The sequence below is a fragment of the Lissotriton helveticus genome, chromosome 4_1 (assembly GCF_964261635.1).
Source record: "Lissotriton helveticus chromosome 4_1, aLisHel1.1, whole genome shotgun sequence".
Taxonomy (NCBI): Eukaryota; Metazoa; Chordata; class Amphibia; order Caudata; family Salamandridae; genus Lissotriton; species Lissotriton helveticus.
The window spans coordinates 253,208,823-253,234,770 of record NC_136063.1 but is presented as its reverse complement, the minus strand read 5'-3'; the positions used below and the strand labels follow the sequence as shown (position 1 = coordinate 253,234,770).

General features: G+C 43.2%; 1 protein-coding gene across 4 annotated transcripts in view; it reads left to right on the top strand.

Moving 5' to 3' along the window:
• PHF20L1 (PHD finger protein 20 like 1) overlaps positions 1-25,948 on the top strand; it is an 813,558-nt gene that overhangs the window by 398,823 nt on the left and 388,787 nt on the right. For all 4 annotated transcript variants that reach the window (XM_078686744.1, XM_078686740.1, XM_078686743.1 and 1 more), the window contains one exon: positions 6,141-6,197. In XM_078686744.1, the coding sequence (XP_078542870.1) occupies positions 6,141-6,197 (57 nt within the window). The remainder of the gene's footprint in view (positions 1-6,140; positions 6,198-25,948) is intronic.

The following is a 25,948-nucleotide window of genomic DNA, read 5'->3' as shown; positions in this document are numbered from 1 at the left end:
TTCCAAATCAGAAGTAGAGCTGGCAATTTTAGGCTCAGCTGTAAATAAAGCCCCGGGCCCGGATGGGGTACCCCTGGACTTATACAAACTTAATTCTGGGATGTGGGCTGAGATTTTAGCTAATGTTTTTAATTGTGTGTATGAGGGGGGTTTGCCTAAAACATGGTCATGTGCTATTATAGTACCTATTTTTAAAAAGGGTCTTAGAAGCGACCCAAAGTGTTTTCGACCAATTTCGTTATTGGATTCCTCAATGAAGATTTTGGGCAAAGTCCTGCTTGCTAGAATTAACACCTGGTCCATAGACAATAATATCCTAGTAGATGCCCAATATGGGTTCCGTGCTGGGAGAGGGACTGAGGACCAATGCTTAAATCTTCACTTGTTAATTTCGAAATACACAACTGTTAAAAAAGGGTCAATTTTTGTTGCTTTTATGGACCTGTCCACAGCTTTTGATTTGGTGAATAGAGCTCGGCTGTGGACCATGTTGTTAAAACTGGGTCTTGATCCTCCCCTTGTATATTTTCTGGCAGAATTACACAAAGATTTAAGAGCTGCAATTAGAATGGACCAAGAAGGTAATCGTACCGCTTGGTTCAAATCCAGCAGGGGCGTGCGGCAGGGCTGCATTCTTGCGCCTATGCTGTTCACTTTGTATATAAATTCACTTGAGGAAACTCTTTTAACTGCTACTTTGGATACTCCGCGTGCAGGGGAAACTCGTATTCCGGTTCTCCTGTACGCGGACGACGCAGCTTTAATAGCTAGGACCCCTATAGGTTTGCAAAAACTTTTAAATGCTTTTAACGATTTTATGTTATCATTAGACTTAGTGATAAACAACTCCAAATCACACGTCATGGCTTTTGGGGCTGGAAAAAACAACTCCAAACAGTTTTACTGTAATGGTGACGTGATCACTAATGTTAAAATTTTCACGTACCTGGGTGTAATCTTTGACACCAAGGGGAGTTGGGCTCCGCAAATTGTAGCTAAAACTAAAGCGGTCAGAAGCTCGGCCACTGCTATTCTAAGTTTTGCCAGGAGATTGGGCGGGAAGCCAACAGGTGCCTTACTTAACTTGTACAGGGCAAAATCAGTGGCAATAGCCAGGTACGGCTCGGGTTTGTGGGGCTATGTAAATAGTGAACCAGTTCAAAGGGAAGAAAATAAGTTCCTGCGTTCCACCTTAGGGCTTCCCCAATCTACAGCCACGTACTCGGTTCACCAGGAAGTTGGGCTTGGGTATATATCTGACACCCTTCTTATGGCCCCTATCTTGTTATGGATAAGGCTTTGGACTAACAAAAACTTGGGTCTAAATCATAAAATACTGGTGGACTGTCTAAAATTAGATAATTATAAAAACATTATTTGGCTTTCATATATACAAAAATGCTCTCTGGACCTGGGACGTCCTGATATTTTTCAGGCCCCCCAGGGTCTAAAGAAATCTGATTTAGATTGGGTGAAGGCCAATTTTATAATATTGAAACAAGTGGAGAGGGAGGAACGCCAACTAGTCAAGCCAACGGTCAGAGCCCACTACCTGACCATTACTCGTTTTACTATACAACCGTACCTTACTATCGTCAATATCCCCTTTCATAGGTGGCTTCTGGTTAAACTCCGGTTTAACCAGATTTACACAGTTTTGTGTGATAGTCAGGGTTGGTTTAAGGAGGAGGATGCTCCTGTCTGCAATTGTGATAGCTTTTCTACACAAAATAATATGCATTTTATGTTATTTTGTACTTTTTTTGCGGAGCCCAGACAGAAATACTTGGTACCATTATTGAAGGATAAAGCTTTTTACCAGGCAAAACCTGCCCTCCTGTATCTTCAATTATTGGATTCTGCGCTGGCCATGTTTAGCGTGGCCAATTACCTCGTTGCTGCGGTTAGGATCAGGAGAAAAAGACTTAAAAATGCAAATATTAGTGTTTTGTGAAGAAGATTGAAATGGATGTCGTTTACATTTAAATGTCTATTTTATCGAGTACTTACTCTTTTTATGATATATTTTTATAATGTATATTAATTAATTATTGTTGATGTTTCCTCATATTATGCTTTTTTATGTATATGTAAATACTACTGATTGATGATTCTTGTATTTGCTATGAATTTGTATTGCCCTTCTTGTGATGTGATTGTAGAATGCTTTTATGATTTTTAACTAAATCGAATAAAGTGGTTTTGACTTGACTTGACTTGACCTGTGCACCGTCCAATGTCACAGGAACATATAACGCTACTGCAGCAAGAGGTCATCAGTATGCTGCAAAAGGGGGCCATAGAACCAGTCCCACTACAACATCAAGGAACAGGAGTATACTCCCTATACTTCCTTATTCCAAAGAAGGACGGGTCACTCAGACCAATATTGGACCTCAGGCCCCTCAACCTGTACATTTTATCAGAGCATTTCCATATGCTCACTCTCCAGCAAGTCTTATCATTGCTTCGCCAGGGGGACTTCCTAGCAACCCTAGACCTCAAGGACGCATACTTTCATATACCACTACACCCTGCTCACAGAAAGTATCTAAGGTTCACCATTCAAGGACAGCACTACCAGTTCAAAGTCCTACCATTCGGTGTCACAACAGCTCCAAGAGTGTTCACCAAATGTCTAGCGACAGTGGCGGCACATCTCAGAAGGCAACACATCCACGTGTACCCTTATCTGGACGATTGGCTAATACACGCGCCATCAGCCCAGCAATGTGCCAACCACATGTCAAAGACCATACATCTCCTGCACAGTTTAGGATTCTCACTAAACTACCCAAAATCACATCTGCAACCCTCCCACGTCCAACAGTACCTGGGAGCAACAATAGATACACTGGCAGCGAAAGCATATCCCAACGCAGCACGGATCAAGGGAATTCAAACACTAATCCAAAAATTCAAACCCCAACACTCACTACCAGCTCAAGTGTTTATGCAACTAATAGGCATGATGGCCTCACGCATATTCATAATCCCTCATGCCAGGCTACACATGCGTCCGCTCCAGGAGTGCCTAGCAAGGCAGTGGAACCAGGCTCACGGGCAATTAAAAGACCTAGTGTCGGTGACCAGTCGAGCATACAACTCTCTGCATTGGTGGAATCCACAAAACCTTTGCAAAGGACGACTGTTCCAGGAGCCTGTCCCACAAATAGTGATGACAGCGGACGCATCCCTTATAGGATGGGGAGCCCATGTTCTACACTACAAGGTACAGGGTCTATGGACCGTACAGCAAAAGAAAATGCATATCAACCTTCTAGAGTTGATGGCGGTTTTTCTAGCCCTAAAATCTTTCAAAACACACTTGTGCAACAAAGCTGTGTTGATCCGGACGGATAACATGACCGCTATGTATTACATTCAAAAACAGGGAGTAATGCACTCACCACAGCTGTCACACCTAGCTCAAGCAATGTGGAAATGGGTCATTCAGAGGAACATGTTTCTCATGGCAGAACACCTCCCAGGCAAGGACAATCAAGTAGCCGACCAGCTCAGCAGGCACAGCCAACAAATGCACGAATGGGAAATTCACCCCAAAGTGCTCCACCCATTCTTCCGGAAGTGGGGACAACCGGAGATAGATCTGTTTGCCACAAGCGAAAACGCAAAATGACAGTACTTTGCCGCCAGGTTCCCACATCCGCAGTCGCAGGGCAATGCGATATGGATGGACTGGTCAGGCAAATTTGCGTACGCTTTTCCCCCAGCTCCGTTAATACCGCTGGTAGCACGCAAAATGCGCCAACATTCGCTGACACTGATCCTAATTGCTCCCACATGGGCAAGGCAACCGTGGTACACGACGTTCCTAGAACTGTCAGTGGTGCCTCATCAAAGACTGCGACTCACACCCAATCTTCTAAATCAGAGCCATGGAGAAATCCAACACCCAGACCCGCAACAGCTGAACCTGGCGATCTGGCTCCTGAAGTCCTAGTTTGGATACCTGAACTTGCCCCCAGACTGCATGAATATTATCAAAGAGGCAAGAAGACCCACTACCAGAGCATGTTATGCAGCAAAGTGGAAACGTTTCGTCATTTACTGCAGTAACAATGACATTAACCCACTTGATGCTTCTACTCAAAACATCATTTGCTATCTCTTGCACCTACAACGTTGCAATTTAGCCTATTCAACCATCAGGATACATTTAGCTGCGTTAGCAGCATATCTGCAAAATAGGCAACACCTTTCACTATTTAGGGTGCCAGCAATTAAAGCCTTTATGGAAGGACTTAAACGCGTAATTCCTCCAAGACACCCACCTTCACCAGTCTGGAATCTAAATGTTGTTCTAACCAGACTTATGGGACCACCTTTTGAACCACTAGACTCATGTGAACTACAATTTCTTACTTGGAAGGTGGCTTTCCTTATTGCCATTACTTCACTTCGAAGAGTTAGCGAGCTGCAAGCCCTAACTATTCAAGAGCCATTCATTCAAGTACATGCAAATAGAGTAGTTCTCAGAACAAACCCTAAATTCATGCCAAAAGTGGTATCCCATTTCCATATAAATCAAACTATAGAACTGTCGGTGTTCTTCCAAAACCCACAGACCGTAGCTGAAAGGGCCTTGCATACTCTAGATGTCAAAAGAGCTCTGCTATACTATATTGATAGAACTAATGCATTTCGAAAGACAAAGCAGTTGTTTGTTACTTTCTCACCACAACACAAGGGTAACCCTATTTCAAAATCAGGTATAGCCAGATGGATCGTTAAATGCATCCAAATGTTATTTAAAAGCAAAACGCACCTTAACAGTTCCCCCTAGGGCGCATTCCACACGCAAGCTAGGGGCATCTATGGCTTTCCTAGGGAATATTCCTTTACACGAAATCTGTAGAGCAGCCACATGGTCAACTACACATACATTTACAAAACACTATTGTGTAGATGTGCATTCAAAACATCAAGCTGCTGTAGGACAGGCTGTTCTCAAAACTCTTTTCCAGACTGCTGCAGCTGACACAGCTAGCCACTGCTAAGGGAGATACTGCTATACATTCTATGCACAGATATGAATTCAGCAGCCCACATGCCTCGAACGGAATATGCTACTTACCAGTATGCATCTGTTCTTGGCATGTAGGGCTGCTGATATTCATATCGCCCACCCACCTCCCCGGTGCCTGTCGCAGCTGCAGCATTCACTCTTTGCATGGACATCTCTTACTGTACTATACTCCATCTCTGCCACAATGGCGAAAAACAATCTGAGGATGGAGAGGATGCCCATGCGCACTGTAGTCCAAGGGAGGAGCCACCTATCTCGTGATACTTCGAAGACTCTTCCAGGACAACAATGTGCAATCATCCAGACCCAGCACTAGGCGGCGATCTATGCACAGATATGAATATTAGCAGCCCTACATGCCAAGAACAGATGCATACTGGTAAGTAGCATATTCCTTTAAGAAACTAAGCACTCTTGAAGGATGGAGAAAAAGAAAAGGAGTGGGGGGTTGAGAAGAACCCATAATGTGAGGGAGAATGAGAGATAATGAGAAAGAAAGGAAATGGGAGGCTAAAGAAAAAATGGAAGATTAGGAGGGAAAAAATGATGGCAAAAAGAAGGGATAAGGGACTGGGGGGGAACAAAGAAAAATGAGAAAGAAATATGGCAGAACAGGAGGCAGGGAATGAGAGAAAGAAAGTTGGAAAAAGAAACTGGGAGAAAGGAGAAACCAAGCAGAAGAATGAAAAAGGGATAGAAAGAAAGAGGTAAAGCGAGTAAGAAACACAAAGTAGGGAAGAAGGAAAAGTTGAAAATGAGAAAGAAGGAAAGAAAAATGAGTGTTGCTGCTCCTGCGCTCTCAGATTACAGGCCTCAAAGAACCGAGTTCATAGTTTTTTAAATTGCAGCCTTGGAATGCGGGAGAACTACTCACACAGCCGGCAAGCTATTAACTTCATGCAGTCAATCTCTTGGTAATCTAGAGTCCACCAAAGACAAAAAAAGATAGTTTATTGTTGTATGTGCCAACATCTTCTAGCTTTCTATTGCCTTCTACTAGTGGTATCACACTAGTATTGGAAATTACTGTGTTACATTCAAGGATGTGGATAACTGCTCAGTTGAAGTCTGTTTCTATTTTTGTTTACAGGAATAGTGAAAAGTGAAAAAAAGGTGAAATTGGAAGAGAAGCTCTCAACAACGCTTGGTATGAATAAAAAGCAGTATCTTCATCTCACACTTATTTAACTTGTTGATCCACACAGTTAATGTATTCCCTTAACAATGAAAAAATGAAGTATTACTCTAGGCAATATAACTTGATAACTTGCCTGGTATTTTCAATGTCCATCTGATGCCACAAACGGTTGTGCGTGACGTAGCCTAATTGTATTTGTAGAGTAGGATTATTATGCTGGTACAGGATGGAAAGTGCAAAGTTAAGATACAAGTAGCTACTTACTGTTTACATGAAACTCAAGCCCAACTAAATTTTAGCTTTGAAACAAAAGAACTATTCTTTTCCTATCCTTTTCTTATTCTTAAAAATTTTCATGAGTGCGGTTAATTTGCCATCCATTGATTCCATCTTCACCTAATTAGTGATGTATTTCTCATTTTATACAAATGTTTGTTGATGATCATTTACTGAAATGTAAATTTCTGTGGATAAGCATGACCTGTACTTTAATGCAAAGTACTGTCCAATTATAGCCAGTTGTAGAGCAAACGCCGGTCTTGGTGTGAGTGGCTACCCCCATCTTAGCCAGCTTTCAGTGGAGACAGACGGTGGTGGTATCACAGACTAGAACATCTCACTTCCACCACCGTCTGTCTCCACTAAAAGCTGGCCAATATGGTGGTAGACACTCACACCAGGGATGGGGGTGTAGATTGGATATGCTCCTGCCACCAGAGCGCAATTCGACCAAAGCATGAAACATGGGAAATCGAGTGGGGATGCAGAGATACCTTGAAAATATTTAAGAAAAAGTTGCCACAGCTTGATAAAGGCCTGCATGCCACAAGCAGCACTGAACCAGTCTTTGCTCTACAACTGGCATTAAAGTGCATTAAGTGCATTTCAGGAAACAATAATCAAAAATTTGTACACAATGAGAAATACATAATCACGAATTAGGTTATATATATATATATATATATATATATCTATTCCAGCTCCGAAGTACCCAACGTACAAAGTTACCAACTGAACATTAGCGCAACGTGAGGCACTACAAGTCCCATAAGTCCCATCCAGGGCGTGCATCTAAGCAAGAAGGGGGGTGGTGCCTCAAGCGCTCCTTCATAACTGCCAAAGCCTCTGAAGAGAAGTGGGGACACTTTGAAACGCGTCAGGCATCCAGGGCAGTTTGAACAGTTAAAGGATATCGTTGTGCTGGAGGCGTGCTTACCATTCAAGGCTCCTTGTGTGCAGCTGAGGTCCGGGTGCTCCTTTGTACGTTGGGTACTTCGGAGCTGGAATATATATATATATATATATATATATATATATATATATATATATTTATATATATATATATACATATATATATATTTATATATATATATATACATATATGTGTGTGTATATATATATATATATATATATATAGTCAGTCACGAACCTACTAAATCCTTCATCCAGACACTTATACATCCACTCATTCTTCAATATGTAAAACATATTTAAACTTTACAGAAAAACAGTCACTGGATGATGTCATCAGTGATGTCATTTGAGATGTCATCAGTGATGTCACTGACCAGGTCATGAATGATGTAATATGTGACATCATCAGCAGTGGATTGCGGGTGCGCCAAATATAGTGTGCAGCTGAGGTCCGGGTGCTCCTTTGTACGTTGGGTACTTCGGAGCTGGAATATATATATATATATATATATATATATATATATATATATATATATATATATAGTCAGTCACGAACCTACTAAATCCTTCATCCAGACACTTATACATCCACTCATTCTTCAATATGTAAAACATATTTAAACTTTACAGAAAAACAGTCACTGGATGATGTCATCAGTGATGTCATCAGTGATGTCATTTGAGATGTCATCAGTGATGTCACTGACCAGGTCATGAATGATGTAATATGTGACATCATCAGCAGTGGATTGCGGGTGCGCCAAATATAGTTAGTACAACTAACTATATAGGAGCAATTTCAATGTTTTTTTATATGCTAATCCCTAACTATATAAGGCCTGAAACCTATGGTTTTTTCAGTGAATTTGCAAGGTTTTTTAAATGCTAATTCCTAACTATATAAGGACTGATACCTATGGTTTTTTCAGTGAATTTCAAAGGTTTTTTAAATGCTAATTCCTAACTAAATAAAAGCCTGAAATCAAAGCCTTTGTTTAACTTTCAGTTTGTTCTTTTTTTAATGTACTCTTCGTCTTTTTCATTTTAATTATTTCAGTTCATTTTATCCATTCGAATCCAACGTAAAGATGTTTCATGCAAACACAGGAGACACGAAGGTTTCCACGTGTCACGTCTTTTATTTCTTCAACTAAAAATGAACAAACTGAAAGTTAAACAAAGGCTTTGATTGATTGGATTCATTCCAGAAAAGTTTGCTGTGCTGCTCGAAGGGGAACCGAACCTCAGTTCCCTTAGTGTTCTAGCTATATAAATACATCATTACATTATGGAATTATAAGTGGAAGAAACTGGCAACATTTAGATGAACCATAATCTCACTAACCAATCGCCTCCATATGAAAAGACTTCCTACCTTACTGCGATTTAGTAGCTAGCTTGCATCCTTCTCACAGAACTGTAAGGAGAGCACAGTGATTGAAAGATTATCTAAACATTTAAAAAAATATATATTCACTATCTTCCATGCTGAGTGGGGTCTTTAAAACTACAGCCTTGGTGATAATATTGTTTAAATTCTGGTAGAAACTTGTAACTGCAAATTCCTCACCTTTTGAATACTTCCCAAACATCTAACTGGATCTGGAAACCTTTGAGCAATACCACTTCACGCCGTTAAGTGGAACCATTCAGCTCTGCACTGGTTCCGTTTTGCTCCAAAAATGACATGCAGACCCAAAATAGGTGCCAACTTCCACACTTGGACTTCGATTTCTTTCTGCATTGTGGGATCTTCGTTAATAGTCATAAACGCTTGTATAGTTCCTTGCCACTTGCGTGGACCTCCGAAAACCATTAAAAAGTTCCTTCTCGTGTAAACCGCATCAAAGAATGTATTTATCCGTGGATATTTGAGATCTTTTTGTTGAATGGAATTTTTCATGAATGTTCAGAAAAAAAACCTCCCGTTTCACATATAATACAGCATTGCAGCATCTTTCAGTAGAATACATAGAACAAGGCACTACAAGGTGTAGTACAATAGAAAACATGCCACAAAGCACTATAAAGTGAAGTGCATGATTGTAAAAATGCAGGCATTAGGCTTACATTTAAGAGAGACTATCCCTTTAGGAACCTATGAGACACCCATACCCAGCATGCCTAGTACTCTCTCACTCAGTTCTTTTTTTTCAGGAACACTGCTGAGGCTTTTCACCTCAGGAAAAAAAAAACTTCATTCCGGAAAAACAAAATCTGTTTCTTTGATCTTTCACTCTCAATTTTTTCACATCTCCTGTCTAGTGAATCATTTTTCCCGCTATTTCTGTCCGAATTTTCAATCACAGTGCCCCAGACACACATAAAGTGCATATCGTTGGTGACTTTTGTAAAAAAAAAAAAAAGCAAAACAAAAATTTACATTTACGGGAAGAGAAGGCATTCACTTAAGAGGTATGCTTGAAGACATGAGGGCAGAAGAGGAAAGAAAGAAGGAAAGGAAACTAGAAAGTTATCGCTCAACCTACTTCCTATAAAGAAAATTAAAAATTTCAGAGGACGAACACTAGCTAAAGATGGCATTATTCCAGACAACACCAAAGAATGACATTGAGATCGACGATTACTCGCATGAAACCATCAACAAAGACCTATTCACCATGATAAAAATGATCGACAATATTGAAGCGAAACTCAGGTTAGTTGACATCAACACCATCATTCACCATTGATGTTGGCATGCTCACCATTGCAGGTGGACTGTACAGGGTCTACCGAATGACCATTGATGTCGAAGAGACAAGAAAGATCTAGGTTGCCCTCGCAGATATCTAGGGCACGATCTCGATCACCATCAGCAGTACAGACTATATATTCTTCAGTATCTCAGCTACACATTTTCAGTTCATGACCAACATCCATCTCAAGGAGAAAACAATGTCTTCACCCTTCTAGAATTTCACAGACTTCTTCACCTGGCTTTGCTCCGCTTTCATATAAGCCTAACTCCTGTTATTCCTTTTGAAGATCCTGTTCAGGCTTCTCTGGCTTTACTTCCTTTGTCACCTCCCAAGAAAAATAGCAAAGGCGATTTCCATGTCACCATTCAGAAAATGGAAAACTACATGTCCTGTCAGATCACGAAGTAGACTTCCTTCTACTTCTTGTTCTCCGTTATGAAGGGAGACAAAATCTACTACTAGCTCACGGTCTCCTGAAGTGGATACAGACGCCAGCTCATATATGCCCCCCACACAATCTCCAACTTGAACAAACCCAGTGGATGATAATATTACTTTACAGGAAGTTCTAGCAAGGTGTGCAGCAAAGCTAGACATTGTTCTGGAAACACTTCAACCATCAGTATCAGTTATATTAGAAACTCTTGAACCCAGATTAACACCCAAACCGTTGTTACCTCTAGTGAGATAGCTGAAGAAAAGCTTTGGAGCGTGACTCTTTTCTGGATCCACATTTGGTGCATTGTTCCGCCATCTAGTGGTTGGATCCAGAATACTAATCTTTTTCCTCTTTTTTGCGCTTTTTTAGGTTTCGCCTGGCGAACAGCTGCGCAGGCGAAAACTTTTTTTTACTAGTATGGGGCTTTGTCCGGCCTCTCTGTTCCATTGGCTAGCTCCATAAATGGAGGCTAGCCATTGGAACAGAGAGGTGTCCGTCATTGTTCGAGCCGATTGGTGGGCGTTCCGTAGAATTTTTCTCTTTTTGCCCACGTCATGCGGCGGTGGGCGGGGTTTTTTGTTTTTTTTTCTTCCTGTGAGGACGCAGACCCGACCCGCTCCCTACTCCGAGCCGACTCCCGGAGGTAAGTTTTTAAATTTTCCTACACGTTACGTACCGGCCCCACTTGTAAATGCTTGTTCCTTGTGAAACCGCTTTGCGAGTAGCTTCTCCCATTCACGCGCTCAACATGCCATGCCCGCTTTCACTTTCAAAGCAGGGACAATGGCGGCCGTCATCATAAGTGTGCACCAGCCCTCGCGCGCTCTCTTACCGTAACTCCCCTTCTACTTTCTGCTTCACTTCTCATGGCGTGCCTTTTATTTGCATTTATTAATGTGGGCGCAGTAGTTTTAGGCTTGAGGGTGTCTTTTTCTGTGCTGTTTTAGCCCCGCCCTTCTATTTCCCGTGTTGGCCAAATTATTACTTAGCCCGTCCCCGCCTCTGCAGCACACATGGCGCTGCGTCTCCTCCGGTTGCGCTGATACTCATTGCTCCTGCAACTTCCCCAGACCTGCCGTCACCACTTTCAGTCTCGCAGGGGGAAAGGTGTGTGTTTATTTATTTTAAATTGTGTTTGTGTTTTCAGCGGCTAAGTACTTGCAAGCTAACAACGATCAGCTGAAAACACAAGCACTTGCAGCTTCTATTTTCAACCGATCCTCGCCCTTCCTCCTCACTCCCACTTTACTTTGTTTTAAGCAACCAAGCCGAGCAAAATTGTAATTTACCCTTGCTGCTCGGTTGGGATTAAAGAAAAAGTGGCAAAAGCACTCTGTTTCAGTTTTTTACTGCTACCTCTTTGTGCAGACCCTACTCGTACATTCATCCGCCCGACGCCGATAAAATTTTTAACTTTAAAATATGTAATAGTAATGATAAAGAGTGGCTGGTTTACTTAGAGCCCCACGCAGAATCCTGCATTAATACCCCAAACAGGGCTCAATTTGTGATTCAATGAGTACCGGTGCCCACATTTCTGCTCAGAAGGAAGGGAAGCTTAGAAATACTGCTTTATCTAGTACAATAGTATCTAATTGTCTTTCGACTCCCCTCCCCCCCCCATCCGCCCCCTTTCCCTCCGCCCCCCAAACTGATGCTATGTAAGGCGTGGAGAGGCACAGAAACACTTTTCTATGCAATATGTTTAAATGTGTAGGCTCTTCCGTTTCCCAAAATCAACTTCGTGATATTTGCGTTTTGTGTATCAAAATATTGCTGTAAGCTGTTTTAAATGCCATTGTTTCACTCACTATTGCAATCCTTCCTGAGTGAGGAATGCAGCATCGTAAGGAGACCGCTCACGCAAGGCTGTCTTTAATTAGAAGAGTCAGCGGAGCGCAGCGCTAACAGCCAGGCTCAGAAAGCATCGCTCGGCTAGATTAAACAATTTTGAAATGCCTCTCACCCAAACCTCCATCGAGCACTTCTCATTTATTTATTTATTTATTTAGAGTTTTATATAGCGCTGGCAAGACCCGAGGGTATCAGAGCGCTTTACAACATGTAACAGAGAAGCAATCAAACATAAGAAGTGATCATAGTAGAGCATAGTGATTTGTGATTAGTAGAGTTCAAACACATAGAGTGGTAAATCAGACTTAATGATCCGTGACGTGCACAGTTCAAACATAAAGAGTAACCGATAGACTCCATGATTCGTGACAACTTTAGATCGGTGAAGGGGAGCACCGGAGCGATATAAAAAGTCGTTACATAGTTATCGGCTGCACTAAAGTAGGAGCGGGAGTCTGGCATCCGAGGTGTGAGATTGTTGGTGAAATGGGTTACGTTCGTATTTATCGGAGAAAAGTATAATATTTCCTGGAATAAAACTCCTGCACGGCGCAGATTAGTCGGCTGGATCTCGGGGTAGTGGCTTTTCGGTTTTGGGCTATAGTGCGAATAGAATAAACAGAATGTGCTAGCTCCAAGAAAGGCAATCACTGGAGAGGAGCTAACATGCCGCCGAAAAACAAAAAACCGGTTGCTGGCACACTAGAATTAAAACTAGCCACTGGCAATTACCATTTCCAATTAATTGTGTTTTTACCATCTATTGCTCCAAACAGAGGCTGGCCATGCACAGGTCTAACGTGGTCTTATTCTAGTAAAAACAGTCCCCCCCCTCCTCCCCCAAATACGTGGTCACCAGCAATCCCAGACTGCTGCAGCACTGGCTCTCTTCAATGGTGTTTAGTTTGAGTGCTGTGGCACATGGAGCATGCGCCCCTCTCCTGGTCAGACCAGTCACACTTATGGTGTCTCATATAGTAAATAGAAAAAAGTGATGGGTCGAATGCTTTGATCTCAGCTACTGGTCATTTACTGTGTCCATATCCCAGTTAATCATTTATTGTTTACTATGCCACTCCAGACTGAAAACAACTATTTGCAAATCGGATTTGGTCGTGCTATAATGGGAAGAGCAAAGCCTTAATTGCTGGGTCTCATGCTGTGTAGACTGGAAGACAAGTAGTCCCAGAAAGCTGGTTATATGCGCCAGTGTTTCTGTTTACTCTTCTGTGCGTGACTTTGTAAAAACAGTCTAGTGACCAGTTGTAAGTCCCACCCTCTAGGTGTTGATCGCCCCTCAGTCTGAGCCACCGGTTCTGTGCTATAGTGGCACTCTGTGTAGGTAGGGAGAGCATGGGAAAATCTGTTGAGTGACAAGCTGGATTCTTATTTGTTCTAGGTGATTAAAGCTTTGGGACTGACTTGCCAGTTTCTAGGCTCTTTTTAGGTGCTTATGCACTCTAAACCCAGTCTTCCTAAGTATCTGCAGCTCCTGAGATGGCATCCTTCAGCCAGCCTGGGCTCTACATGCTTGCAGCATTTCATCTGAACACATGTGCAGCCCTCTGGTGAATAGTTGGCCAGTCCGTACACAGTAGGCCTCGCCCTTTTAATGTGTCATGAGCGCTGGAGTGTCTATCTCTTTACCATGAAATCCGCCTGTTTGAATTGGAACGCCTTTGATCTGTTGAAAAGCTTATACCCAGAGGTGTCATAAGCTCTTGAGGCCCATGTGCTTTTAACAACTCTTCTGTGTGTGGGCGTCAAGAAAGCTGTGGAGATCTGCTATAAGCCCTGTTCTTCCAAGTTTGCAAAGGGTTTTGTCACCTGTCACCGGGCTGCACCTGCGCTCAGCTGCTTTCCTATGCTTGATGGGATATGAATGCACCAGAATTGCCTCACTGAAAGCCCTGTCCGAGCTCTTGACCTATAATCCATCTGCCAGCAGTTCTACCTTCTATTAGCTGCTTTTCTGTGCTTGGCAGTGGTGTATGGATGGGGGTTCCTGTAACTTGATGAAAGCCTCAATAGCTTTCTTTGTTTAGAACTCTTGACCCTGCATTCCTGATCCCCCAGTTCTTCCTCCTTTGAACTGCTTTTCTGGGCACGAACTCAAGTTGTAGGCACAGCTCTGTGGTGACCTACTGTAATTCTCTTCACATTCAACAGCCCTTATTTTCTATAGCTTCTGCGATCTCATGAACGTCCATTGCCTACAAATGGTCTCCATTACACTTCTGTCTGCCTTTGTGTGCATAACATTAGGATATGGTTGAAGCTTTTTGATCTTCTCTTCGCTTCATCCTCTGCGTGTGACACTTCTGAGCCTGTAGCTCTCTGTTCAAGGTTTTAGATTTTTTTGTTGTGCTTCACAGAACTGTGTTATGCAGCAACCTTGTGTCTAGTCACACACATTGTGAGGCTCTGGGTCTGGGTGTGTGTGTGGGGCTCTGGGTGTGTGTGTGTGTGTGTGTGTGTGTGTGTGTGGGGCTCTGGGTGTGTGTGTCTCTGTGTGTGTGTGGCTCTGTGTGTGTGGCTCTGGGTGTGTGTGTGTGTGTGTGTGGCTCTGGGTGTATGTGTGTGTGGGGCTCTGTGTGTGTGGTAGTAATTGCTGTCTGCTGAGCTCGTCCAGTAGGGTACAATAGGTCTTACTTTTGCGAGAGATTAAGCTGTTGGCAATGTAAATGACAATGCCATTTATTTATCTGTTTTCACATCCAACACATAAATAAAAATGTTGTCAATTACAATGCCAATAGCTCGAACTTTTACAAAGGCGAAACCGTTGCATTGTAAATGCGTGTTTTTGTGTGTGTATGAGAGATCATGCCCTCTTCAAATGACGTTGGGTCTGAAAGCAGCCGAAGCACTCTAGACGTTTGGAAAGAAGAGCAAGAAAATTAGCCAGTTGTTGAGGATACCAAGAAGAAATTCCGCTATTAAAGACATACATCCGGGTGAGAAACTGAAAATAACAGATCACTGAAAAACTAAGTGGATCAAGTAGGCAGCAACCATGGAGTCGGAGAATGCACAGGCAAGGGACAGAAGCCTTTAAGGAAAATGGCACACACTCCCTTTAGATTCTGTCCCATGTGTCATCATAAGTTTGCCCGAAGAACAGCTATCACGTCTTCAGACTCTGTCGATAGACGACCGTGCCAAAGGCAGCAACCCATGTGCCAAATTCCTTCCAAAGCCTCTAAGGACCAGAGTGAAGCAGAGGTAGGCACACTATGCTGCCTTGCAGGCGCAGAAGAAAGGGTGCTTGTCATTAAAGGAATTTCGGGTGTTGAGTGAATAGGAGGACGTCCTTTTACACAGAGATGGCGCAAGCCGAAAGATGCATCAACAAGGGATAAATAGTAAAGTCTGGAGCCAGAGTTTTTGTTGAAAAGACACAAGGAGGCAGAATTCCGAAACCTCTCTACGGTAACAGTTGGGAGAGATGGCCAAAAATAGTTAAACTCAAAGTTCCACAACACTGCCTTGGTGATGAAAGAATCATTGACCAACAGGAGGTTGAAACGTAAGGAGCCCCATGGGTTCTGACACAGGAAGAGTAGTGGAAGACATTCCTTGAAGAAACGCTTGACATGGAAAGACAAGCGAGAGAGAGCAAAGCACTTGACAGACATTAAATCCCCCACTCTGAATAAGATGCTGTCTACTACAAACGATGCCAAAGCTAGGGCACTCAGTCGAACGTAAAAAAAGATGTCTTGAATCCAAATTGGTGTCAATACTTAAAATAGAGAGAATTCGATTCATCCTTTAGAGAATTTCAAATCCAATTGAAGTCTTGAAGGGAACCAAGACAAGAGGAGACAGAGCATGTTGAACATGAACTGTCTACCATACCAGAGTCACAAAAGGAAGAGCAAGAAATGTTCTTTGAAGAACAAGACCTGAAGGACAAGAGAATATTTCAGGACTCCGGCAGCATCGACGACCAATGGCAGGACCTCTATGGCAACTAACCAGATGAGCGAGTCGACTCATGCCCAACAAAGCCATCCCCAATGGGTGACATTGCTTCCCTTTAGAAACCCTCGTACCGGCCCACACGTGGATAAAGAGAGCAAGCAAGTGGAAATTATAGGGAAAAAAATAGAGACCGGAGGTAGAGTAGAGGATCTATAACTCTAACTCCATCTTAAATCCAATATTGGGAAGAAGTGGGAGAGCTGATGAAACTCCACCCAAAGCAGTTTCAAAGATGGGCAGGCTCGCTAGTAGAAGAGGGGAGGACCATTGCCAAGACGTGACTAAAGTCTGAGCTTAACGCAGTAGACATATGGTCACAGGCACAACCCTGAGGAGGTACGCCTGCCTAAGGGTGTCTGCTTTCGAGAGCGAAGTGCAGGCAAGCATCATCAGTAACCCCTTCCCCGGAGAACAATTTTACTTAAAGGCCAGACTCCATCTTATGCAGGCTTAGACTCCATATTTTCAATTTTTGTATAAATATTGACATGTCTGTCTTTGACGCAGATTTTGTCTATCCTGATCTTTTCAAGACATCAGTCTGGAACAAGTGCCTAATCTCTATCTCAAGGTTAAATAATAATAATAATAATAACAAAATAAACAGTGTGTGCTGTTCTTGGTATTAGCTATCTAGTGTAAGCAATGCAGCATTCCTGTTCTCCCTTGTTACCATGGAATCCCATTCCTTTAAGAATATGACTGATGTAGAATGTTAACACTTGAGTGTAGAATTAGTTGTTGCTGTTGGTTGTAGGATGAGGTCTCAAGAAATGGAGCTACATTAAAGACTTCTCCTCAAAGACTACGCCTACTGTTCTTTCTTGTGCATAGGTTCACCACTTCATTTTGGTGTCGAGCGGAAACACACCCACCGGCTCCAAGAGACCTCAACTCAACACTTTTACGCCTTTTTCTCAACTTCAAGATAAGGATGAAAGCAACTATGATTTGATGAGGATGAAGCTCACCACCAGTGCCTTCCTGTCTGCCTGATCTGCTTCTTCGCTTACTGCTGCTGGATCCTGACTCAAACGGATCGTCACTCTCTGTCTCTTCATTCCTTGGATCAGCTGTTGAGGCCCAAGGGGTTTCCTGTTGCTTGGCAACAGCCTATGCCTGACCATGCGCTGGGCCTTTCCGACACCGTCTTCACCCCTACTTCAAGACGTGACGCGACAGCGGCCATCTTGAGTTTCTCTGAGGACTTCATTGTCAAGACTCTAGCGCTGGGCCTTTCTGACGTGCAGTCAGTCACATGTGCGCGCTGCCTGTGCGCATTATCCCTACGTCAAGACGCGACGCTACAGCGGCCATCTTAAGTTTCTCTGAGAATTTAATCGTCGAGTTCAACGGTTCTTCTTTTCTACACGCCTCTCCGTGGTATTACAGAGCTTCGGCTGATATTATCCTGACAGAGGTTTGATCTCCCTCTTTCCCCTCAACCATTACTGGCCTGCATGCCAAGGGGTAAGTCAACGGTGTTCTTTTTGTTATGACGCTGATCTGCACAGCCTTTTCAATACGGTGGTCTTTGTGCTGCAGGGCATTGCTTTCATGTTCTACGCTGATCAGCACAGCTGTTAAGCTGATCTGCACAGCCTCTTCATTATGGTGGTCTTGGTGCGGCAGGTCATCGTGTTTACTACGCTGATCAGCAAAGCTGTCCAGTTATCGTGATTTTTGAGCTACAGTTCTGTCTTCTTGCAATATCTGTTGTGGTACACGCTGATCTGCACAGCTTTCTTCTTTTTAGACAGTAAACACTGCTGGAAGTGATTTTTGGGCTACAGTTCTGTCTTCTTGCAATCTATTTTGTGGTACACGCGGATCTGCACAGCCTTCTTCTTTTTAGACAGTAAATACTGCTGGACACTGCAGATTAGTTTTCGCTTTTCAAGATTCTTTGGAAGGGTCAAAGCTAGACCGGTTAGGTGCCTTATTCAAACAACCTTTGATGAGATCAAATTCCTCTCAACAGGACTTATCCCATATGAACTCAATTCCCTTCTTCAGCAGACCTCTTAAATGTTCTGTTTTTTGTGCAAAACCAGTGACAAATTTATTATAAAATGTAAGAGGTCTGCTGAAGAAGGGACGTGAGTTCATATGGGATAAGTCCTGTTGTGAGGAATTTGATCTCATCAAAAGTTGTTTGAATAAGGCACCTAACTTGTCTAGCTTTGACCCTTCGAAAGAATCTTTTGTCATGACTGATGCTAGTTGTAAGGAGTTAGGTGGTGTTCTTTTGCAACCTGGTGAAAAAGTTGACGACACCATTTTGTTTATTTCCAGACCACTTAGAGGTGCTGAGTGCAACTACTCTATAATAGAGAAAGAAGCCTTGGCTGTCTACTGGGCGCTTCGCAAGCTCAAAAAGTTTCTGTGGGGCAAGAACTTTTCAGTAGTCTCCGACCACAAGCCCCTAAAAGAGTTATTTGGAAAGAAAAGTGATTTATTGTGTCTCCCATAGAATAAGAAAATGGGTTGTTGCCCTGCAGGATTTTGAATTTCACATTTAGTTTTTATCTGGTGCTAACAACATTCTTGCGGATTGTTTGTCTAGGCTCGATGGGTCAGCTATCCCTGATGCTTGTGACGATGACTGTCTCGCTGGTGAGGACTCTGGGGAAGATTTAAAAGTATATGTGGTGACTGAGGGTGTGGTAACTGAAGGAGAATGGAATGCTAGTCTAGGAAATGACCCGGTCTTACAGCAAGTCATCAGTTTTGTACGTGATGGGTGGTGTGAAAATCGTGAATGTGATCAAGTTAAAGGTTTTTGGTGTGTGAAGGAGGAGTTGTCCTTTTCTAATGGACTACTTTTCAGAGGGAGTAGACTTGTTGTTCCTTTTCTCCTATGTGACAAATTGGTAGAGTATGCCCATTCCTGTCACATGGGCATAGCTAAAACAAAAGAAAGGCTTAGGGAAACTTATTGGTGGCCTCCAATGGATGTCCAGATAGAAAGGCAGGTACGCTGTTGTTCCCAATGCGCTAACAGTGATAAAATCCTGAAGTGCAGGACCCAACCGATGGTAGTCAGACAGCAAGCTAGTGGTCCTTGGGTTGATATAGCAGTGGATATCCTGGGTCCGGTAAAGGTCAGAACCCAAGATTGTTATGTATTAGTGTGTGTGGACATGTTTTCCAGGTGCCCTGTGATCAAAATTGTCAATACAGTTGATTCATCTGCTGTGATTTGTTTCTTGGACGATCTTTTTGCAAGTGAGGGGTTACCAGGTTCTGTCTTAACGGACAATGGGGTGCAGTTTACGTCCGGTGCAGTAGAGTTTTTGGCTGAGCGGGGCATCACCCATAATCGCGCCACGCTATACCACCCGGAATGCAATGTTGTTGAGAGATTTGTGAGAGTACTCAAGGAGCCCATGCAACTGGCAGTCGTCTCTAATTGTAGCTGGGAGGAAGCCGTAAAAAATAAATTGTGAATACAGGTTCACACCACATTCTTCCACCGGAGTTTGACCTTTCACACTATTTAAAGGAAGGGTGGCTAATACGCAAGTCAATCCTCTCTGGGTGACCTCTAGAAGAATGGAAGTTGGTGGTGTGGTTGACCGCATTGTGGGATGGAAAGACCGCGAGTTGGAGAAGATGAAGAATAGGAAAGTAGAGTTCGATGCGAGAAAAGCTGTAAAAAAAACTGTTGTCCAAGTTGGTGACTGGGTTAGAGTGAAACTCCCTGAAAGAAGGGTTGGTAAGTCCAGGGTTGGACAACCAATAAAAGTGGTCAAACATTTTGGCAACGCTGTAAAACCCAGAGATCATAGGGTATGGAATCTCAACAGGATTGCCAAGTGCCCAACCAAATGTGTTTAGGAGAATGCCTTCTGTGTGCTTGCTCCTCCTCCACAACCTGTTGAGAGGAAATCAATTAGGATAAGGAAAATTCCTTAACGTTTGCAAGATTACTTTTCGTGTATTTCACGTATTTCTTAACTGAGCACTTTGAGAAAATTCCTCGTTTGTAAAATTGTATTTTTACACTTTTGTTGGTAAAGGGGGAGGTGATGTGGTGTTCTTGATATTAGATATCTAGTGTAAACAATGCAACATTCCTGTTCTCCCTTGTTACCATGCAGTCCCATTAATTATTAGAATCTGACTGATGTAGAATGTTAACACTTGAATGTAGAATCAGTTGTTGCTGTTAGTTGAGGTCTCAAGTAATGGAGCTACTTTAAAGACCTATCCTCAAAGACGACGCCTCCTGGTCTTTCTTCTGCGTGGGTTCACCACTTCACAGTGTAGTCCAAATTGACTATTTTAACTTATTTGTATATAAGAATTTGTCCAAGACTAACATTTTGATGCACCCAGGTTATGTCAGAAATTCCAGTCTCAGATAAGATAAAGTAAAAACGTCCCACCAATCGTCCACTTGTCAGTAGAGGTCCTTTGCCCCAGATTATCGTGCAATATACTGCCAGAAGATTTTCAGACTGCTGTGATGCTGCTACATCCTGTTCTTTATACACAAGAAGGGTCTTGTCCATACGGGACCAGGTAGGACAATATAATTAAACAAAAAACCTGGTCTCGAGTTTGTATCAAGCTGCTCTTTATTTGAAGCAGACTGTGGGCTTTGATTAATTAATTCTGAAGCACCTATGTTTTACTCATACAGTTTCATTCTTATTAGTTTTTCAAGAATTTCATATTTTTCAACATGTCAGAGTTGGACGCACCATAACACAATTTTCCAAAAAATAGATCATAAACAATAAATGAACAAACGATCTGTGCATTAACAAATCAACAACACATTACTCAATTTGATACATATATTATATCAGTACACCAGAATTTTTTCACAATATAGTCCTATCCATTGGTTTCCTCTCATATTCTTAGGACTATTCTCACATCGGGCCTATGCTCATATGAAAATGGTGTTATGGTGCGTCAAACTCTGACATGTTGAAAAATATGAAATTCTTGAAAAACTAATAAGAATGAAACTGTATGAGTAAAACATAGGTGCTTCAGAATTAATTAATCGAAGCCCACAGTCTGCTTCGAATAAAGAGCAGCTTGATACAAACTCGAGACCAGGTTTTTTGTTTATTTAGCTACATCATGTTCGGCACTCGAAGCTAATTTTGTGCCAAGTCCAGGAGGAGAGAAGCTGATGCTGATGTGTGTTTTCCTTTCGAGGAAACACTTGCTCCCAAATACTGATTACTACAGAGTTTAGCTGTAAACAGGTCTGCAGTGCGTTGATTCTCCCTAAGAAACTCTAGATGGAAGTCATGCTTCTCCATGCTCTCATAGTATAGTGCATAAAAGTAGGTTTTAAGCTATTAGGTTGGTAGATGACATGTTAACTATGGTAGAAATGTTCATTTCATTCTTGTAAGCAACACGCATTAGTACTGTTATAATATATTGTGTGGTTATTTTAGATGTGCTAAGCAACAGGATTAGACTGTTGAAATAAACACTTTTAAGCATAAAGTGTCTTATTCTTAGGGCTGTGCGTGTGTGAGTCTGTAAAGAACGAAATTGGGTTCTTCAAATTACCATGGTTTCTCTGGATCCCTTTTTTAGGGACTGTTAGTAACCTAAAAACACGGACACCATTTCAACCAGGTATAGGGTTGTGTGGGATTATTAGAAACGGCTTTTTCAAATCCAGTTACTAGTGCATTGAACTAAGTTTACTTGTGACACCCATGATTGTGAAGGCAATCCTTTTAGAGCTAAGCCCAGAGTATAAGTTTACACAAGAAAGTGTTCGTCTGAGCAGTGGATAACACTACAACATCTTAAGGATAATGACACTGCTAAGGCCATGGGGGCGCTGCAGTTCTGAGGTCACCAAAGGAGTAGCCCTCATGATGAGAACAACTGGAAGGGGAAGATTACAGAGCACAGCGCCACAGGTCCTGTGCAGCTCTGGTCGGTCCTTGGGAGGGGGAGGGGGAGCAGATCTAAACTTCAGAAGCACAGGGTCCTCCTCCTGGGTGGCTGTTGGGTTGGCTGGGGAGCTGCAGCTCGGTAAACCGGACTTTGCGTTTCGGTGCATGCGGACTGCAGGGAATTAGCTTCTCTACTCCAAGAGAGATTGCTTGGCGATTTGCGAAGGACTGGCAGTATCCTTTGGTCTTTAGAAGCTTAGTGCGGCAGGCAGGGTTTGGCGCCAGAGTCCACAGCAGTCTGCAGTTCTTGTATTTCTTTCAGCTTTCGGTGTCCTTCTCTTCTTGATCCGTTCTATCTGAGGTCCTGGTGTCAGGGGTGCCACCTAAATAGTCAACTTACGGGTGTTACAGGGAGTGACCGGTAGAAGTCAATAGGCTACCTACCTTTAGGGTGTCTACACCATCTTTATGACCACTTCCTGTGGGAAGTGGTATAACCCTGACCCAGAAGATCCAATTCTGTCACACAAGATGGGAGAGTTCTAAAAGTCGTGTTCACATCAGGTAGCCCGCCTTAGGGGTGGTACTAGCCTGAGAGGCGCACACGCCGCCTGACTAGATCATTTTCCCACCTGTCCTGGTGCCAGATGGGCCCTGAGTAGGGGGTGGCATATCCCTTGTCTAGGGAAACCTTGGGTCGCATTTCAAAGGTGCCAGAGACCTTTGAAGCCTCCTGCCTGGATATGCGGATCACTTAGCCATCCTGCTTAGAAGAGGTGATAACACCTCCGACTGGAGCTATCATAGTTTCTGCCCTCAGAGAGCGCTGGATCTCACGTGCAGGGTGTCAGAAACCTGTCTGTGGTGGCAAACTGGTCTACACCAGTCAGCCAGCACACTAGTAGTCAATAGATTTTCAGGGGACACCTCAAAGGTGGCCTCTGGGTGCATGTGTTAATAAATCCAGCACTGGAGTCAGTGTGGGCTTACTAATGCGAGATGTTTGAAACCAAACCTCTCTAGTTTCAGTGAAGCCGTCATGTACCTGGGGAACATGTAAACACCAGTGTCCAGCACATATTCTCAAAATGGCTTCCCTGTTCAATTGTAATATTAAAGAATCGACTTAGAGGTGTCTTACCTATAATGTATGCAGTGTCTGCAGGCGTGGCACACATGCACCATGGCACGCTCCCTGCAATGGCAGTTTGCACGTCAGTGCTGAGGGGTCTCTTAGAGTGGCACAATACTTGCTTAGGGCCTGAGAGATACAGTTTAGAACTCTGTGCCTTCGGTACCAGGGCTAGGGACATACAGGAGGTGCTCAAAGTATTGCCAGTTTGGGAACAATTGTACAGTTTAGGGAAAGAGATCTGGCACTGGGGACCTGGTTAGCAGGAACCCAGTGCACTGTCTGTCAAAAGTGCATCATATACCAGGCAAAAAGTGCAGGTAACCATGTTAGAAATGGGCACGATCCTACATGGGGCACTCCAGAGATCGACCTGTTAGCATCTCCAGGAAACCGAAAATGCTGATACTTCTCATCTAGACATCCACACATTCTAGAAAATGCCCTGATGATAGACTGGTCAAGGAGATGTGCGTATACTTTTCCATCAATTCCTTTCTTACCTCTAGTGATAAACAAGTGCAAGCAGTTGCAGATTAGATGGATCTTTATTACTTCACTGCAGCCAAGGCAGACGTATTTCTCAGACATAGGTAAGATGGCTTAAGCAGGCGTAAAATGGCTGCCAGTGACACAACCTACTCCTCATGCAGGGTGGCAGGATCCAACACCCAGAACGCAGCAGCCTGAGCCTAGTTGCCTGGCTCCTGAGGGCTTAGAGTTTGACCACCTGAATCATCCAAAACAATCCATGGACATCCTAAAGGAAGCTAGAAGGCCAACTACAAGAAAGTTCAACACAGCCAAATGGAGGAAGATGTCCTGTGGGAATCGAACATAGGACGCCCAAATGGTCAGATACCTAATGTAACTTTTAGACAACAGTTTAACATATGCTTCTCTAAACGTACACATGACTGCAATATTAGTGTACACAAGTGGACTTATAGATAGAAGCTTCTTCACGACACCAGCTATTAAAAAGTTCCCAGTAGTAGCAAAAAGATTAGCTCTACCGAGATTAGAGCGAACGCCCACGTGGAACCTCATCCTTGGGTTAATATATATTAAAAATGGAGTTTGGGCTTTGCCATGGTTTGAAATGGCAAAAATAGTTACCAGTTTTACACTGCTCTACCAGTCTGCAGTGGCAGACTGGGAGTCATGTTTAACTCTTGGTGGCACAAGTGCTGCAGTGCCTGAGGGGACACTCTAACGTACATGCCCTTGGTATCCTTGGCACCATATACTAGGGACTTAAAAGTCCCTAGTATTTGGTATAGGCTGATTAAACCATACATGTTTAAGGCAGGGCACATGCCCTGAGGTCTGGTTAGTAGGTCTCAGTGCACTCGAAAAAGCGGCATCATCAGTCCAAAACGTTAGGGGTGACCTTACGAAAAGAGACATTTCCTTACACTAGGGTTCTAGGGAGTAAGGGTATTTAGGGTTTTGGGGAGGGTAAAGTTATAGGGTGAGAAGGGTATTTTTAGGTTTGAGGGGTGGGTAAGGATATTTTTAGGTTACAGGATGGGTAGAAGTATTTTTTAAGTGTGTGGGGGGGTTAGGCTGATCTCTCCACTGTAAAGGCATATGTGTGGTAAAGTCAGTCACTCCTACAGCAGGCCTATTGAGCACTAGGGTATGGTAAAAAGCAGAACATAGATTTACATGTTCTGGCAATAAAAACCCGCCATTGTTGTTTTTCCTGCAAGAGAGACTGTTAGCCTCGTTGGCGAAAACAGGGTTACACTCTGACAACTCAGCTGTGATAACTTTTGCATGGGACTACCAACATTTAGTACTTCAATGTAGGAAGCTGGCTCTGTATATTCTAAACCAAAGTGAGGTATAGTGTGCACAGAGTCCAGTGGAACCCCAAATGTAGGCAGAGGTAAAAGTAGATAGCACCTTACTCTCTATTTGTGGTAGTGTGGGTGAGCAGTAAGGTTTTATCAGATGGTAGTGTTAAGCATTTGTTGTACACACTCAATCAGCAAAGGATTTCTCACTCTCAAAGACTGAACTCAGACCTATTTGTTTTGTATAAAAATATTCTTTAGTTATATGTATTTCTCAGAACCAAGCAAGCCAGACACAGGTAGTGACTTATACTTTGCAGTAATAATACTGGGCAAATGGGGGTTCAAGTTAGCACCAAAGGTACACCCTCAGTGGCACTAGGGCGGCCGGGTGCAGGGTGCTGTTTTGGCGTTGTTGCCCTAATACTTTCAATGGGGATTCTCCAGTTTGCAAACACACTGCAGGCTTGGGGAGGAAGGTATTCTGGGAGCAACCACCACTTGGAAAGGTAAGTTGGGTTGCTGGGGGTTAGCTAGACACCGTCTGTGAGGCCACCCAAGGCCGTGGGGCGGTGGGTGCAGGGGTGTCTTTTAGGATCGGATCTTACCAGCTCCTGGTCACAGTTGGCGAGACCCTCTGGATTGAGGCTGCAGGCAACGGCTGGAGGCTTGAGGCAGGTGAGGGATCACCAGGGAGACCTCCTCGTGGTGTTGGGCCACTGGAACTTGGGCCGTGGGTGTTGGGTGCAAAGTTGTGCAGACTCTCGG